This window comes from Lynx rufus, unplaced genomic scaffold, assembly GCF_022079265.1.
Source record: "Lynx rufus isolate CCGP_SWC_20201006 ecotype Redwood Valley unplaced genomic scaffold, mLynRuf1.p SCAF_8, whole genome shotgun sequence".
Lineage (NCBI taxonomy): Eukaryota > Metazoa > Chordata > Mammalia > Carnivora > Felidae > Lynx > Lynx rufus.
Window position 1 is genome coordinate 106095032 of NW_025814896.1, and position 19828 is coordinate 106114859.

The 19828-nt window shown below is 38.0% G+C and overlaps 1 protein-coding gene across 6 annotated transcripts in view; it reads right to left on the bottom strand.

Moving 5' to 3' along the window:
* EML4 (EMAP like 4) overlaps nt 1-19828 on the bottom strand; it is a 161362-nt gene that overhangs the window by 14743 nt on the left and 126791 nt on the right. For all 6 annotated transcript variants that reach the window (XM_047069457.1, XM_047069455.1, XM_047069456.1 and 3 more), the window contains 6 exons: nt 17614-17765; nt 15551-15676; nt 15124-15255; nt 14351-14418; nt 3742-3830; nt 2312-2409 (listed from right to left, as the gene is read on the bottom strand). In XM_047069457.1, the coding sequence (XP_046925413.1) occupies nt 2312-2409; nt 3742-3830; nt 14351-14418; nt 15124-15255; nt 15551-15676; nt 17614-17765 (665 nt within the window). The remainder of the gene's footprint in view (nt 1-2311; nt 2410-3741; nt 3831-14350; nt 14419-15123; nt 15256-15550; nt 15677-17613; nt 17766-19828) is intronic.

Here is a 19828-nt window from a genome sequence, read left to right on the forward strand (position 1 = left end):
TCTTCACAACAATCCTATATAGTAGGAACTATTAAAATGTCCAATTTTAAGATAATAAAATCAAGATTTAAAGAAGTTAACTAACTGGCCTAAAGTCAAATCTATGACCGGCAAAACCAGCATTAGCTCGGTTCTGTCTGTCCTCTACCCTAACAGACACCAGATAAAAGCGGTCAACATGAAACTGTAACACCAGCTGGTGGAAGCAGACAGCAAGGAGAAGTGACAGCTGGAAGCAAAGTACAAAACACAAGATAATTAGAAAAGCAGAATAGCTGAGCCTCTCATTACAGGCTCAAACAGCACTATCAACTTTAACAGTTCCGAAGGAGATCTCAAAATAATATTTTCAAATGCTTTCAAGATAAAAGCTGCTTAACTGGAGAAGGCTAAGTCTCATGCAATAGAGACATTTCTCAACACTCTCAAGGTCATTCTCAGGACAATGAGACAAATACTGAAAAACCCGAGGCATTATCATTACAGTGGAAAGTCTGCCGTACTAAGAGAAGAGGGCTCCGGCCCCAAGTTTGCCACCATGTCAAGATGCAACCAAGGCCAAGTCCTTTATCTTTTCTGAAACTCAGTCTCTTTATCAGTAAAATGAGGGCTGAGCCAAGTGTGTGCTACAAGGCTCCCTGGAAAATTTTATGATTCCACCATTAAATTATAATTGATATACTCTGTTTACTAAGACATGGACTTTTTTAAAAGGTTGAGGTAAAAAATAATTAAAAACTTGGTGCCTGGTGGGGTAAACCTCAGTAACCGAAAATTCCTTTCAGCGGAGCATTTCACTTACTCATGTGGTGCAAAGAGGCATTACTGTACTATTCCACATCACGAAGATAATAAATCAATTAAAAGAGATTTCAATAGATTACTGGGTAATGATTCATAATTGTTGTCAAGGCAAAAAAAATAATTTTGGATAAATTCTAAAACTTTGAGGTTGCCTGTAGACTGTTTATAGGCTGGTTTTAGGTGCACATACACAAAATAAATAAACAAGCCTCTTCTCTGACTAGTAAATGGGTTTTGCTCATGTACATGCTTCTAAAAACAAATTCTTTTATTTCTCTCCCTAAAACTATTTTGGATCTGTGCTGCCTCTAATCACTAATTCATCAGTTTTCTAGCCCTAATTTCCTAACACACACACCATGCTACCTCATTTTCTATAAAAATAATAGTTACCACATACTGAGTAACCTATTATTTGCCAAGCACTATTTGAAATACTTCATATGTATTAACTTATTTTAATCCAGTGAAGTAGAAAACTGCTATTATCCTCATTTTTATAGATGAGAAAATTGAAACAGAAGGTTTAAGTAACTTGCCCAAGGTCACACTAGCTTGTAAGTGGTGAAATAAGAATTCAAATTCAGGTAGTCTGATCCCAAACATGTGCCCTTGACACTATAGTATACTACCTGCCTTTCTTATCCTGCCCTCAGCTCAAATGTATACTTTTTGAAGAAACAAAAATCTCATATTCCTGGTGTCCAGAACATTTCTTAAATTAGCAGAACACTGTCAATAAGGTAAGTACTCAGTATGTCCACAGAATTAAATCGAATCTTTACCTTACAATGATAACCTACTCAATCAGGACAACAAATTGAAGGAAATATGCTTCTGTTAACTCTCTTAATAAATTACTTTTAGTGGTAAGAGAGGTGACACAGGAAACTGCAGGGTGTTGGGGGTGGGCAAGAATGTGGGACACCGGGATTAAAAGTGAGATTACCCTTTCATTTCTGACTTACTCCATTTTCAAGAAGTGTTATTATTCTAAGGGTTTCCTATGGACACAGCTGTGGTTTAAGAAATTGCCTTAAATCGAGTCAAAAAGAAGTATTAAACTCCCATCAAAAGGAGAAACTTTTTTTTTTTTTTTTTGAGATGGGGGCGGGGAGGGCTGGGAGAGAGAGAGAGAGAAATTGAACATGCAAGCAAAGGAGGGGGCAGAGGGAGAGGGGGAGAATCTTAAGCATGTTCCATGCTCAGCACAGAGCCCAGCACGGAGCTCGATCTCATTACTGAGATCATGACCTGAGATGAAATCAAGAGTTGGATGCTTAACCGACTGAGCCAGGAACCCCAAAAGAAGAAGTATTTCTAAAGCACACAGGAAACTGCAGTATTTTGCTGTCAAGTAATCTTCATTTTCACAGAGTGAGATTAAAGTTTAAAGCAGTGAAAGATAGAAAATAATGGAAACATCAATGTAAACATTTAACTTTTTAACAGAAGTAAAATTTTCCAGCAATTTTCCAGCTTAATTTACTTTACTTCAACCACTTACAGTGCACTTTCCATATCTGCTATATTTTCTTCCATTTTCTGAGACTACATAGAGGTAAATGAAGTTGTCATGAGATCCTACAGCCAGGAGGGTGCCATCTAGAATGAGACAGGAAAAAGTGTTAACTAGAGAAATGTACTGATGGATTCATTTGCTGCTACTTTATTGGACCTGTATTAAATGCTATTTTAAAAATGTTGCTAAATCTCATGAATTTAACTGGTATTTGGTATTTGATGAATAAATCCTTCCATCACTAAGCGCACTTGAACAACAGTCATTTTTTTCAGAGAACTCACAGGCCTTGGACCCTAGCCTCATCTTCTTCTAGGTAGCTACAATATGGCCCCAGGAAGGTTAACCTGTCTTATGGATCTAGGTACCCAGTACTCACAAGCCGAGGGTACAATTGCTCATTTCAGTGGAGCATACATGACTTCTCTAACTATAGTCTCTTGGGAATGGACTATATTCTCTTCTTTCATGGTCTCTTCTATTGTTCTTACCACTTAACAGATGGTCAATAAAGTCTAACTGACCTTTGGATTTTTAACTACTACACTTGCAGTAATTTGTTAGTAGAGACTAAAAAACCAAACAGAATACCTTTTCTGCCTTAAGATAACTTGCCAGGCTTATAGCTTGAAGCAAATACTTTTCCTTCCACGTTCAACTCAGAGAACAGTATTCTGTGGTTCCTTTGAAACAACTTAGAAGCAATCAAAAAAATCCTTTGGATCCCACACTGATCCAACAACTACTGGAATAGATTTTCAAATATAAGCAAAAGTCACTCACACTAACTCCAGGGAAGAATATGAATCAAAACCATATTAATAATGGGGAAAAGGAATTGGACTACTGTGAGAACATAATTAACATTTTGAATAAGGTGGAGAGAATTATTCAAATAAGGCTAAATGAATTTATCAAATTCTTATAATGAGCTGAGTATTTTATCTAAGTAACAAAACCAATCATTACTATGTAGCCAGTAATAATGTAACTAGATTTTAAAGAACCTGAATAGGTTCTATCACAGTGTATTTTGAACATTACTATAATTTCTATTTTCTTACATATAAAAAAAGGTTGCTAAATAGATGTAACAGTCAGTCTAATACCTATCCAAAATTCTAAGTATGTGTGTAATTCCCCTAAAATGGGATTTGACTGTACTATATTCTGCTTTCAATTGCAAAAGCAGTTGTAACAGTTTGTTCTAAATTTGCTTGATGATTTATAATGTTGTTTAACTTTAGAAGTTCTTTTGCAGTCTCCTGCAGAATTTAATCTGATACTGGGGGAAACATATTCAATACTTAACAAGTCTAGAGAGTAGGAAAAAAAATAGTTAGTTTTATTGGAAGTGAAAAAATGCACTTTCAGAGAAATGCTGTGAATGCCAGGATGGGGGTCAATCTGCCTACCTACTGAGTAGCGCATCACAGAGAGCTGTTCATTCCCATCTGTGTGGATAGAAACTAGATCTCTGGTTTCTGCATCCAGAACAAACCACCTATTAAGAAGTAAAAATCAAAATTTTCTTCAGATGTCAGCACTTAAAGAAAAAAAAATTGCTTTTTTCCCTTTTAAAAAACTTTAACGAATTTTAACAATGCCCTGAAGTATGACATGATGACATGTGTCCTTCTAATGAAGGATGAACTCATTTGCAGAGTATTGCTAAATACAATATAAATATGTGGGCCTAGGCATGTTCTCATTTCTATTTAGGTATTCATTGAATGCCAACTGTGTCTCTTTGCTAGGCACCATCTAATACAAAGTTAAGATGACAGGATTAATTTTTTTCAAGATTATACTCGAGATGGGGAAGAAGAAAAGAGCCAATTGAAACAAAGAACAATTAAGTGCCAATCTCAGTGATGGTGACCATATACAACAGAGGAACTCACAGAATGGAAGTGAATGACAGAGGACACAGAAAAACCTTTAGGAAGGATGTAGGATTGGTTGAGCTGAATGCTGCGGGAAAGAGGTACAGGCAGTTCAAGCAGGAAGAGTGACAGCTGCACAGCTATGGAGATGGGAAGGAGCACAGACAGTATGAAGGTGGGAGGGGAAGGCAGAGGGCCATTCATTTGGTGTGATTTCAAATGAATCACCAGGGGGCGCCCTGACCTTCCAATACCTTCATACATGCACACAGCTCAATTCTTTCAAAAATAGTTTTTCATTCACATTTACAGGAAAAGTCAAAATGTAAAAGCTTTTTGGAGGTTAAATAATGACTTAAATTCCACTATATAATAAATGACTTATCAAACCTTTCTATAAGAGCACTTGAAGGAGGGGGATGTGTTTCAGAAAAGCATGGCAAGATATGAGGTATAAAGCAAAGACTGGGAACTAAGGACAGACAACTAGAGACTGGGTAAGTGAGAGGAGGGCAGGGTACAGACAGCACACACAGCTAGTTGGAGGAATTTAGAGTTGGGCATTGCCTGGCTCATATCAGTCACTAAATACATATATGGAGAATGAATAAACAAGTATAACATAACTCTTGAACATGACAAAAGCCAAGTTTTAGCAAGGAAAAAAGCAACAAGTTTTGTTTTTAAGATGGAAAAATTCACCACTAAAATCAGCCAATATAGAAATCATAATGACAGTTCCTTACAATTTTGAAGTCTTAAAACTAAAACCTGGAAAGAGACCATTTCCCCTTCAGATAAAAGAAATACATTTTTTAAAATATGAAATTTATTGTCAAATTGGTTTCCATACAACACCCAGGGCTCATCCCAACAGGTGCCCTCCTCAATGCCCATCACCCACCCCCCATCAACCCTCAGTTTATTCTCAGTTTTTAAGAGTCTCTTATGGTTTGGCTCTCTCCCTCTCTAACTTTGAGTGCGTTTGAGTAGCTTGTGAACTAAGGGTGCAAGCTTCTAGGTAGCTAGCCTAATTTATAAGTTCTGTCTGCTACATGGATAAGAGAAATAGCTTCTATTTATGAATACTTATGGCCAAAATTAGGAAACTGACTCTGAAGCTCTATGCTGCAAGTTTGCTGATCATTTCCATTTCAAAAGGTGTGTAACTTTACTGCAACTAGACAGTACCCACAGATTATAGGTTTCTTCTGAGAATGTAATTCATTAATCAATTTTTTAAAAAGACTGATTTAGTTATTGAGAGAGAGAGAGAAGAGAAAGAAAGAGCACGCTTACGCACAAGCAGGAGAGGGGCATAGAGAGAGAGAGAGGGAGAGAGAGAGAGAATCCCAAGCAGGCTCCACACTGTCAGCAAGGAAGGAGCCCAATGTGGGACTTGAACTCACGAACCATGAGATCATGGCCTGAGCTGAAATCAAGAGTAGGATGTTTAACTGACTGAGCCACCCAGGCGCCCCCTCATTAATCAATTTTTATAGCTACCACCGTGAAACTCATCTGAGCCAAGAAATGCCAAAGGTGAAGCCAAGTGAATTGCCTTTTCAGAGTAAGGGCACAAAATATTCCAACTCAGACTGAACAGACAGACCTAAAGAACAATGAGATGACAACACTACACTGTAGGCATCAGGTTTCAAGTTTTTAATGAGTTTATGGAAACTTTATTATACTTTCTCAGGCATTTGAAAAATTGCCATTCTTTATTTGGAGAGCCCCAACTACTGTTTTAAGACTGTTTCCAAGTCAGTTTAATCTTCCTAGGAAAACTGCAAATAATTTTCTTTTTGTAATTCCCTTAAAAGGTAGTGAAAACAAAACAAAACAAAAACAAAAACCCAGAATGTCTGTTGGTGTAAGATGTAGAAACCTAAAGCTCTGCGTTGTTTACTGATTAGAGATGGTAGCGATCCAAAATAAAATAAAAACCCTGCCTACGTTTTCTATTTCTTTAATTATATACCAAAAGTTAATTAATCTGCTTTAGGCAAGTAATTCAACAACTTTGCTATAGAAAGAATCCAACTTCCAATAGGACCTTAGCAATAATTTTAAAGCTCTTACCCTTTCCATTACATGAATTCTGTTCTAGCTTTCAGAAAAGACTTTTGGGCCCAGGACCTCTGTTTCTAATAAATGTACACAGAAGATGAGAAATTCTATAGCAAAGGGAATTTTCAAGAAATATTTACACTTTCACTGTGCTGAACTGTATGTATTTTTATTCCAGAACGGAATATATACACTGGAACCAAGCTTCTGCTTTAAGATAATTTGGAATCATTATTGGGACTTTTACGTCCTGTAGGACCTAATGGATCCTTCTAAATGTATCACAGACTGGAAATCTTTGGTCATACACTTAATCTGACTTGTGGTCAAGTACCAAAATGTAGTACCATCATTTATCTTTTTAAAAAGATACTATATTGATGTCTTTAGTGGCAAGAAAAGAATCAAGATTTTAGAGATGGACAGTATCGTATTTTAAAATCCCTAAATGAATATATACGTTCCTAATAGGAGTTAAAAAAATATTCATGCTCATATAAAGTGTGTCCTCTGGGTGGCAGGTTTGTAACCCACCCCCCCATGCCCTGCGCTGTCCCCCTCCTTCTTTATGATCTTCTACTTGTAAGAATAGGAATATGGCTTTTATAATCAGAAAAATGTAAAGCCACAAAACAGGGGGAAGAGAAGCCCAATTCAACCTTCTTATTTTACAAATAAAAAACGACATGCTCTGATTTCAAAACATCTGACCAGTTATCAACCAACCAGTCAGGTGACAGAGCCTCTGACCCTTGGGCTTTTCACTAATATCACACAAGGGAAGGAGATGATGCATGGAAAGTGCTCTATGTCTTTGAGATACACTAACATTCAGAGATCCAGAGAAAAAAGGAGTTAGCAAAGGAGGCAGAATAGTTTATAATCTAATTGAGGAGACAGAATGAGTTCATAAAGTGGTAAATATTTGGAAGTTATACAAGTTATAAGGTTTATGAAGTCTCAGAGCAGGGTGTAGTCACTGTGGAGATGGGTGCTCTAGGATTTCATTGTACCAAATGTGGCAAGAAACAGACAGGTGGAGAGCACTAGACAAGAAACTACAAAAAGGGCTGGCATGTTTATAAAGGACAACAACTTGACCATGCTGGCTAGAGTGCTGCGGGAAAGATTTTTAATGAGCTTTAAAGGCCAGGCTAACAAGCTTAGGGGCTCCTGGGTGGCTCAGTCGGTTGAATGCCCGACTTCAGCTCAGGCCATGATCTCATGGTCTGTGGGCTCGAGCCCCACATCAGGCTCTGTGCTGACAGCACAGAGCCTGGAGCTGCTTCAGATTCTGTGTCTCCCTCTCTCTCTGCCCCTCCCCCACTCATTCTCTCTGTCTCTCTCTCTCTCTGTCCCTTTCCCACTCATATTATCTCTTTCATTCTCTTCCATTCTCTCTCTCTCTCAAAAATAAATATTAAAAAAAATTTTTTTTAAAGGCCAGGCTAACAAGTTTGGATTCCACTGTTTAGGTATCAAGAAGAACTTAGTTATTAGCTACATTGCTAGCTTGCCAAAGTTATAGTCACCATCAAATTTGAGGAGCTGAGCCAGATCACTTAAGTCTCTCCAGGTCAAAGGTTTTATGATTCCAGGTCAACTAAATTCTTTACCCATCTAGTAACCAGGCTCACTTTCCCAGCTTGCTTCCTTGTCAAAGCTGTCACTAAGAGAAATTCTGGCATCTTCTCTGAAGTCATTTCTCTGAGTCTGTCCACTCTCCTTTCCATCCGTATATGTTATACATTACTATGTATAGTACATTACTATATATAGAACATACTTGTTCTATATACTGACTCAATTTTGTGGATTCCTTTCTTTGAAACAATTTTCAACTTTAATCCTTGCTTTTCATTCTCCTTATCATCACTTCAGGTCTACTCATTTCTCTAATTCTGTGGGTCTCACCTCCATTTACCAGCCTATAAAATGACTGTGGCAAAAACTCACTCTTTAAATACTGTATGTTGGTTTGGAAATAGAACCCAAGACCAGAGTAAAGTTCTGTGAAAGTTACTTGGAGAATTCTGAGTTGACATAGACCTGACATCCTGATGGGATGGTATCTGTGGTTCCTCTGAGGTCCAGAGGTGGTATAAAGATTAAGTGCCTTTGAAAAACTGGTTTCAAAAAACAGGAAGGGGAAGGATAGTCAACTGGGGTCTTGGAAAAATCAAGCAGAATGTATTTTTACCAATAATTTAGAGATTATAAACTTCCAAATTCATAATAGTTCAGGTTTACATTTATTGTTAGTTCTATGAAAAACTTTAAATCCCATCAAGAAACCCAAATTTTAGGGGTGCCTGGGTGGCTCAGTCAGTTAAATGACCTATTCTTGGTTTGGGCTCAGGTCACGATCTCACAGGTTTGGGAGATTGAGCCCCATGTTGGGCTCTGCACTGAGAGCTTGAAGCCTGCTTGGGATTCTCTCTCTTCCTCTCTTGCTGGTCCTGCCCTGCTCATGTGTGCTTTCTGGCTCTCTCTCTCAAAAAATAAATGAACTTAAAAAAACTAAAAGAAGAAACCCAAATTTAAAAAAATGAGAAAATGAGACAGTGTGGTAAATACACAGTGGAATATTCAACTGCCATAAAGAATGAGACCTTACCATCTGCAACAACACGGATGGACCTAGAGGACATAACATTGTGTGAATTAAGTCAATCAATGAAAGACAAATACCATATGAATTCACTCATGTTGAATTTAAGAAATGAAGCAAACGGGCAAAGGGAAAAATGAGAGGGGCAAACCAAAAAACAGACTCTTAACTACAGAGAGCAAATTGATGGTTACCAGAGGGTAGGTGGGTGAGGGGGTGGGTGAAATAGGTGATGGGGATTAGAGTGCACTTGTTGTGATGAGCGGTGTTGCATGGAAGTGTTGAATCACTACATACGTTGTACACCTGAAACTAAATGTTTTTTTAAATTTTTATTTTATTTTTTTGAGGGAGAAAGAGAGCATGAGCAGGAGAGGGGTAGAGAGGGAGGAGACACAGAATTGAAGCAGGCTTCAGGCTCTGAGCTATTCAAGCACGTGGGGCTCGAACTCACGAACTGCGAGACGATGACCTGAACTGAAGTCGGGCACTTAACCGACTGAGCCACCCAGGCGCCCCCACCTGAAACTAATACTACACTGTATATTACCTAACTGGAATTTAAAATAAAAACAAACATTTTTGGAAGAAACTGAAGACCTCCATAAATGGAAAAACATCTGTTCATAAATTAAAAGACTTAGTATTGTTAAGATATTGACATTCCCCAAACTGACCTACTGAAAAAAATTCCTATCAAAATGCCAGCTAGCTTCTTTGTAGAAATGGATAAAACTGATCTTAAAATCCATGTGGAAATTCAAAGGATCCTGAATAGCCAAAACAACCTCAAGAAAACAAAACAAAAAAGCAAAAAACCACCCCCCCCCCAAAGTTGGAGGTTGGAGGACTCACATTTCCTAACTTCAAAATTTACTACAAAGCTACAATAATCAAGGCTGTGGTACTGCCACAAGGATGGACATATAGACCAATGGAATAGTATTCGGAATCCAGATGGAAACAAATACATTTATTCAACTGACTTTCGACAAGGGCATCAATACCATTCAGTGGGGAAATGTTGCTGTAACAACTGGATACCCACATGCAATAGAATGAAGGTGGAGATCTGCCTTACACCATATGCGAAGATTAACTCAAGATGAATCAAGAGACCTAAAGGTAAGAGCTAAAACTCTAAAGTTCCTAGGATAAAACAATGGAGTGAATCCTTATGACAAAGAAACAAGAGAAAGAATAGATGAATTGGACTATATAAAACTTTAAAACTTTTGTGTCATAAATGTTACCATCAAGAAAGTAAAAAGACAATCCTTGGAACAAGAGCAAATATTTGCAAATCATATATCTGATAAGGTACTAAATCCAGAATATATAAAGGATCCTTACAACTCAACAATAGAAAGACAAACCAATTCAAAGATGGGCACAGGATGTGAATAGACATTTCTCTAAAGAGGCTATACAAGTCAAAACCATAACAAAAAAGCATTTCACATCCACTATGATGGCTATAATCAAAATACAATGACAAAAGCTGGAGGACAGGTGGGGAAACTGGATCCCTCATACTTTGCTGGTGGAATTGTAAAATGACGTAGCTACTGTGGAAAACAAGTTGGTTGTTCATCAAAATGTTAAACACAGAGTTATCACATGGCCCAGCAACTCTATTCCTTACTATATGCTCAAGAGAGCTGAAAACATATGTCCACACAGAAACTTGTATATGAACGTTTATAGCAGCAGTATTCATACTAGCCAAAGAGTGGAAATAAGTTAAATATCTACCAACTACCTGATGAAGGTATATCCTACAACAGAATATTACTTGGCCACAAATAATATAATAATACTTTAAATGGGTGACTTTTATGATATATGAGTTATATATACCTCAATAAAGCTGTTAAAAAGGATCCTTATTATGTGAGGATTAGCACATTAAGGAAGAACTATGTCCCCTTAGGGGTATGCACTTTTGTTTCCCTTAGAAATTGTAACAGTAATACATTATTTAAAAAATTTTTGTTTAATGTTTTATTTTTGAGAGAGAGAGAGCGAGCGAGCAAGTGGGGGGAGGGCATAGAGAGAGGGAGACACAGAATCCGAAGCAGGCTCCAGGCTCTGAGCTGTCTGCACAGAGCCTGACGTGGGGCTCAAACTCATGAACCGTGAGACCATGACCTGAGACTAAGTGGGATGCTTAACCGAATGAGCCACCCAGGCACCCCAGTTATATACATTGCTTTAAATCATAATTTTATTTATCACTATAATAATTTATCTACACTTGTGCTTACTTCTTGATTCCAAGAAGTAGATTTCTAGATTTGGACACGAAAAGATCTTTAAAGATTTTGCTAGTCACCTTCTCTGGATCATACACGTGTTGCATTATATTAAAAAAAAAAAAATTCCTTGCCCTAAGTGTATGACTTTTTTTTTTTTTTTTCAGGCTGAGGGGTCAGTGATCATAATCTGATCTGGCTACACTGAGGAATTTTCAGTTTAGACACTAGAGCCAGGTATTCACAGACCCAGGTAAAAAATAAAAATAAAAGAGAAAGTTCTCCAGGAATCAACAGAATCTAACTAGATGCGAAACCAAAGACAGGAATAACATACAGAATGAACATGCATAATGACATTTCTCTTAGATTCTAAATAATCTCCAGTTTTTATTTAGTTATCCCATCACTCTCATTTATAAGGTGTTTTCTACTCACACCTCCAAGAGGAAATGATTGACTTTAGTTTATGTCACTTAAATTAAGTGAGTGACTTTTCATTTTAAGCTGGTTAATGACGACTTTGCAGCTATATAAATCTTAGAAAATAACTTTAGTGTATTTAAATCAGATTAGTTTTTCCTTAAAAATTGGGGCTCTGTATATATTGCGCGCGCACACACACACACACACACACCCGGCTCCATTCATTGAATAAAGTGCTGTGTCTCAATGACTCAAATCCCTTTACCCCTTGCACTCTATTCAGTGTTTAATTTCTTTGTATAAATAGTAAATGTTTCTAAAATCTGTCAGCCAGTGATTTAACCTTCAAAGGTAAACTTTCCTTACAATACTTCTAAGTAATGCTACAAACACCATAAGCATGTGTCAAGGAGCATTGATGGAGTAGTGGAAAGAGATCAGCTTTGGAACCATATAGAACCTGAGTTCAAATCCTAGCTCAATTTCAAGTGATAAGCTCTATGGGTCTTGGTTTCCTGTCTGTGCAATGGAGATACTAATAAATATTTTGTTGCACTCTTGTGAAAATTTAAAGAAATATATAAAAATAGTTTAGTACAAGGTCTTAGCTTCAGCATTTGTTGACATTTGTTCAGCTGCCCAAAAAATCTGAAGTGAACTCCTTTGTGGTTTTCTGAAAACGAGTTTAATACTTTCTAGCTCAGGTTGTTTCTTATGTGCCTAAGACTTTTTTGTAAAACAAAAAATAATTTCCGTCAAATCCTACAAAGTGACCTGCCATATACCTAAGTTGAAGTAATAATCTAATACCAACATGCATTTTGGAGAAATCTGAGATAGTAAAGCTGTCTATATTTGCAAGTTTCACTTAATCTCCCTCCCTAGCACCCTAATTCTAAAATACAATTATTTCAGAATCAGTCAAATAGCATCTCTAGTACATATCCATGTTTCACAGTTTATCATTGGAGATGTTTTTCCATGATTCTGAAAGTTTTGTAGTGCTATAAAGGAGAAGAAACTTGAATGTTTTGACTTTCTAGAGGTGTTAATTTGTATCCAACAACCAAAGGGGGAAAACTTGCTATAAAAAAAAAAAAACCAAAAAACTCCAGATGACTAACTTTAGAATTAAATGAACTGGCTGATTTGAAATGTTTATCATATAAACAAAAGTGTTTGTATAAGTGTGTTCAAGATAGTTTCACCTCATCAGAAATCAGCATTCCACATTTCCTATCGGTTTAACTTTTGGAAATTTACTTCATATTTTTCTTCTGCCTTTTTATTTTTTATTTTTTTATTTAAAAAAATTTTTTTTTCAAAGTTTATTTATTTTTGGGACAGAGAGAGACAGAGCATGAACGGGGGAGGGGCAGAGAGAGAGGGAGACACAGAATCGGAAACAGGCTCCAGGCTCTGAGAGATCCGCCCAGAGCCTGACGCGGGGCTCGAACTCACGGACCGCGAGATCGTGACCTGGCTGAAGTCGGACGCTTAACCGACTGCGCCACCCAGGCGCCCCTCTTCTGCCTTTTTAATAAAGAAATTAAGTTAGTTGTGATGAGGGCTTCTTACTAGCAGAAGCAATAAAAAGGACTCAAGAATATACAGATAATAAATACATGTTACTTATTAAGGTTATTAATGACAGGTACTATGTAAGGTCTGTAAAGACAAGTAATTAGTAACAATTTCAGGAAATAAACCTTTATTATCTATCTGTGTAACATTAAAAAAAGACAGGATGGGGGCGTCTGGGTGGCTCAGTCGGTTGGGCGTCCGACTTCAGCTCGGGTCACGATCTCGCAGTCCGTGAGTTCGAGCCCCGCATCGGGCTCTGGGCTGATGGCTCGGAGCCGGAACCTGTTTCCGATTCTGTGTCTCCCTCTCTCTCTGCCCCTCCCCCGTTCATGCTCTGTCTCTCTCTGTCTCAAAAATAAATAAACGTTAAAAAAAAAAATTAAAAAAAAAAAAGACAGGATGACAAAAGTTATAGAGCAATTTATAAAAGCTCAATTGGGTTATTTCAGTTTCAAATCCCTTTCCTTAAAAAAAAAATGAGTAAAGGGGTGCCTGGGTGGCTCAGTCGGTTAAGCATCCAACTTAGGCTCAGGTCATTATCTCAGTTTGTGAGTTTGAGCCCCTCGTCAGGCTCTGACAGGTCAGAGCCTGGACCCTGCTTTGGATTATGTGTCTCCCTCTCTCTGCTCCTACCCTACTTGCATTTTCTCTCTCTCTCAAAAATAAATAAACCAAAAAAAAAAAAAAAAAAGAGATGACAAATTTTCTGACACCATAAAAAGTTCCACCAAGGAGAGTCAAGTCAGCAGAATTACTACTTTCTCAATGAAACCTATCCTAACCACTCTATCATTTTGCACTGCACCCTCTCCCAATCCCTCTTAATATACTCAGTGCCCCACCCCTACCTTCATGGCTTTTAACATTTTCTAACTTAATTCGTTATAATATTTATTTTTTATTCTGCCTCCACCCACACATAGTAAAACATGGGCTCCAAAGGGGCAGGGATTTTTGTTTTGCACACTGAAGTAGTCTGAATGCCCACAGGAGTGTCCAACAAATGGTAGGTGCTCAAGAAATAATTACGGAATGATTGAATGAGGATACATAGCAGGTAAGAGCAACACGCATATTCATATGCCACTTAAGAGATTAATTCTCTAGATCAGATTGAGAACATTCCTGAATAAGTTAATCATCCCACCACTTCAGATTACTCAGCTCACATTTCCCTTCAAGACCCTACCTGCCTGAGTGCGTTCCTATGGCCACCACTGTGCCACTTGGATGAAAATCTGCACAGTGTCCTGGTTCCTAGAAGAGAGACAGACAGCTGTTGGGGAGTACATGAGAAAGTCTCCCTAGATCTATGGGATAGTGGCAAAGACATCTGAAAATAACTGGTTTCATATAATCACAGAATTCCAATCAACTTTATTGTAGCCAATGAAAAATATCACATGGATATGAGGTAAAAGAATTTCAGAGCAGGAAGGGTATGTGGGCAAAGTGGTGAGGGAAGAGGACAGCCAGCTTGTGGCTAGGCAGTGTAACAATAAGGATAATAACAACAAACATGTATACAGTTCCTTAGTCTGCAAAGAACGTGTATACACACTTAGGCTAGAAAAGGCGGATGTCTGGGTGGGGTAGGGAGAAAATACAGTGAGAGATCAACTCAAAAAGCAGAAAGTAGAGTCTGTTAGTGAGCAGTGCTTACATAGAATCCAACTGCAACACCACCAGAGGCCCAAACATTTCTGTGACAATTAATGCTCCATAAATATGTGAAATTTTTTTGACTTTTTTTCTGAAACTGACAGAAAAATTGAGCTTTTGCCCTAATTTGCTTCTTTAAAGTGGGTTCACATTACACTTTCATCCTTATTTCATCCCCTTTACTAAACTGTATAAATATACTTGGTTTTAACCAATGCTGAGTCCTTTTTCCTTTGCTGCTCCCAACTGCCGTTTGGGGAGTTTCTGTGGGGAGATTATAACACATTTTGTTTTACTCACATCTACAAGCCTGGTCCATTCCAGCCTGTGTTCTACTGAGTTCCACATGCACACCTGTCTGTCCTGAGCACATGTCAAGAGCAAATCTTTAAAGGGATGTGTGGCAAGACCCCAAAGCTCATCTGTATGACCCTGAAAATGAAATACACCCACTGTTATAAGAAACAAAGGGTATCATCAAAAATATTCAGTTAATGATTAAAATCATACATCAGGGAACCTGGGTGGCTCTGTTGGTTGAACATCCAACTTCGGCTCAAGTCATGATCTCATGGTTAGTGAGTTTGAGCCCCACATCGGGCTCTCTGCTGCCAGCGTGGAGCCTGCTTCAGATCCTCTGTCCCCCACCCTCCCGCCCCTGCTGCTCATGAATGCACTCTCTCTAAAATAAACATTTAGAAGAATTGGTTACAATCATACATCTTACCTGTACTTCTATTTGGAAGCCATCATTAAATGTTCCCCGTAAAATGAAGTTTCGTGATGTGCCTACTAAAAATTGATCTGCCTTTCCTTCTGCTACAGCTCTGATTGTTCCATACTGATCAGGAACCTAAAAGATAAATTTGTAAAGTCACCATAGATAATAACATGCATTAATTACTACCTGAAGACTGCATTTATAGCTGTAAGCAATTATGGGGTAATAAATGACAAAATTCCAAAACTGAAAGTCATATGGTAATATTACACTAGTAAGTTTATTTGTTCAATTACATTTTATTACACAGAAGTTATCATGCATTATTATCAACATTCTTTGCTTTAGTCAATTTTTAAAAAAAATATTTACTTTGAGAGGCAGAGAAAACGTGCACATGAGCATACGAGTTGGGGAGGGGTAGAGAGAGAGTGTGAGAGAGAACTCCAAGCAGGCTCTGCGATGTCAGTGAAGATTCCGACATAGGGCTCAATCCCACGATCATGACCTGAGCCGAAATCAAGAGTTGGACACTTAACTGAGCCACCCAGGCGCCCCTGCTTTAGTCAATTATTATATTTATATTTTATATGATCTCAAGAGTTAAGGGGTAGAAGTAGGGGAAAAAGGAAAAAGTTCTATTAGACCACATGAAAAGTGTGGTCTGGTGTTGTTATTTACCAGTTATGTTATTTTGGGTACATCATTTAGCTAGCCTAAGACGAATTTCTTTATCTGTAATATGGGGAAATAATAATATATGCCCTACCTATTCTTAATTGTTGTAAGAATAAAAATGTAAGAATAGCCCATGTGAAATTTCTTTGTTAACTAAAAAGCAATATATTGTGAAGTGTTATAACTGTCCTTATAGGACTCCTTGGGAGATCAATCTCATATGTGTTACATGGTATATACTCTCACTGAATGGTGTATTAATACTAAGCCCAAGGAATGACCCTGAAATAATACAATTCTTTATAAAGGAGGACACGAATAATTGAATTCTAACGGTAATCCAAACTGATGGCGAGGGGAAGAATGAACTAGATGGTATAGCTTTTGATTACAAAGAATGTAAGTTATCTGTGAAAAAAAAAAGAAAGAAATAGTAAAGGAAGTGACATTTCCCTGGTGAACTTAAGGTTGAGATAAAGGGAACCTTTCGACTTATCTTCTTGGAAATAAAACCAAGAGCAGTATTATCAGGATCCTCTTTTTTAGAAAACATTTTGTCTGGAAAACATGTTACATGTTGAAAACACTGAGCCTAAATTAAAAATTTAAATCACAAAAAAATAGAACACTAAACTGAGTGAAATTTGCCCTTGCTTTGAGAATCACTGACCTATAAAATACTATTCTTAACCATTTCACATCCAGAGACAGACCTCAATTTAATTAGCAAACTTTCACTGAGCACATAATATCTGTGGATACACTTAGTCCATGATATGAAGCAGACACAAACTTAGATAACTAGCAATTATCATTAAGCCCGCTGTTTAAAATTACTTCCAATTTGTTTTAAATGTTTTATTTTATTTTTGAGATACAGAGAGAGGGAGGTGCAGAGAGAGAAGGGGACAGAGGATCTGAAGTGGGCTCTGTGCCAATAGCAGTGAGACCAATGTGGGACTTGAACTCATGAATTGTGAGATCATGACCTGAGCCAAAGTCAGACGCTTAACTGACTGAGCCACCAGGGCGCCCCTAAAGATTACTTTCAAGTTTTAAAATCAAACTGCTTATTTTGTATGCCTTGGAACTGGATAGTTTATTAGATGAATGTCTGAATTTTAAATATGCATGGTTATATTTTTGGATCACTATAAACTAATCTCAGAAATAAACAACTAGTTATTCTGACCAATATATTGTTTTTACTTTTTCAAATTATTAATGAATGGTCCTTTTTCCTTCTTCCTTTTTTTTTTTTTTTAAGACAATGAAATGACAAGAATGTGTACCAATTTCCCAGGAAAGTGTGTTATCTTAATGTGGGATGAAAGACATGCATTTAGAGGGCTTAATATTTTAAAATGTTCATGTTTCATTTTCATTCTTACCTCTATTTCTCTTTCAGGATTCAGATCATGATCCCACAGAATTATTTTTCGGTCTTTCCCTCCTCCAGTTAGTAACATTCCATTTCTCATCTGACAAAGTGTGAACACACTCCCATCATGAGCTTTGATTTGTTTGCTGATCTGATAAACACCTAGTAAGATGAGAGTAAAAAAAAAAAAAAAAAAACACTAGTGATACATTTTCCATCAGAATTTAGTGTCTTTTTGGAAGAAAACTTTATAGAGTGAATAATCAAAAGTTCCTACTTTTGCATTTATGTCAGTATTTAGTTACTCTGAAAACATTTCAAAATAATTCTTACAAAAAGATAAGCTAAAGTAGTGATAACTCTACAGACAACACAGGATATCTTAGCCTCAGAACTTACTATGTCTTATAATCATTCTGTATGGTAGTTACGGTATTACTCTTCTGATTTTAGGGCTGAGGACACCACATAGCTAGTGACAAAGCTGTGACAAGCACTCCAGTCTTTACTCACCGTTCCTTTAACTTTCCCCAAAAGTCTTCATTTCCTGCTGAGGTAACAGCCATAACATTTAACAACCACTGTTGATATGGAAGCCTTCTGCTCTGCCTTTGCTTTACTTGCTATGAAATGGAGGACTGAGAAAGATACTGGGGCAGAAGTGGGCACTGGCAGCCTAGAGCTGTGGCTTTTGATCAACTAAAGAAGTATTTTTAATATATTTTTTTAAGTTTATTTTGAGAGAGAGAGAGAGAGAGAGAGAGAGAGAGAGAGAGAATGAGAGAGCGAGCATGAGAAGGGAAGGGGCAGAGGGAGAGAGAAAATCCCAAGCAAACTCCACACTGTCAGTGCAGAGTCTGATGCAGGGGTTCCAACCCATGAACTATGAGATCATGACTTGCACGGAAATCAAGAACTGGATGCTCAACCAACTGAGCCACCCAGGTGCCCCGAGGAGTATTTAAAAAATTTTTTTAAAAAATTTTACAGAGAGAATGAGAGCACACATCAGGGAAAAGGGGCAGAGGGAGAGAATCTTAAGCAGGCTCAATACTCACACAGAGCCTGATGTGGGGCTTGATCCCACGACCCTGGAATCATGACCTGAGCTGAAATCAAGAGTTGGATGCTCAACGGGCTGAGCCATCCAGGTGCCCTCAACTAGAGAAGCATTTTAAAAACCGGTCCAGTTGTACTAATATTTTTTTTTTTTTTTTTTTTTTTTTTTTTAATAATATCTTACTTTTTTTTTTTTTTTATGTTTTTTTATTTATTTATTTATTATTTTGGGGACAGAGAGAGACAGAGCATGAACGGGGGAGAGGCAGAGAGAGAGGGAGACACAGAATCGGAAACAGGCTCCAGGCTCCGAGCCATCAGCCCAGAGCCCGACGCGGGGCTCGAACTCACGGACCGCGAGATCGTGACCTGGCTGATGTCGGACGCTTAACCGACTGCGCCACCCAGGCGCCCCTAGTTGTACTAATATGATGGCTGAATGATAGCCCAGCTTTCTCGTATCTCTACGGAACTTTACATATACCCAGGGAGGGAGAGGGCAGGTCCATAAAAAAATATTTAAGTAAAGTCCGTGTGGAGATTAACAAACAAATTATGTACATACATACAACTGGCCCCTGAATAACAAAGGATTTAGGTGTGCCAACCCCTTGTGCAGTTCAAAATCTCGTGTATAGATTTTGGCCTTCCAAAAACTTAACTAATAGCCTATTGCTGACCAGAAACCTTGCTGATGATACCAACAGTCGATTAACATGTATTTTGCATGCTGTATAAATTACATACTGTACTCTTCCAATAAAGTAAGCTAGAAAAAATATTAAAGCCATAAGAAAATACATTTATAGTACTGTACTGTAAAAATGTGTAGGGGCGCCTGGGTGGCTCAGTAGCTTAAGCATCCGACTCTTGATTTAGGTTCAGGTCATGATCTGACAGTTTGTGGGATCCAGCCCTGGGTTGGGCTCTGCACTGACGGCATGCAGCCTGCTTGGGATTTTCTTTCACCCTCTCTCTCGCCACCCCCCCAACCCCCACCCCCAAGGGCTCTCTCTCTCTCAAAATAAACTTTAAAAGAAAAAAAAAAATACCAGGGCGCCTGGGTGGCTCAGTCAGTTGAGTGTCCAACTTCGGCTCAGGTCAAGATCTCACAGCTCCTGAGTTCAAGCCCCACGTTGGGCTCTGTGCTGATAGCTCAGAGCCTG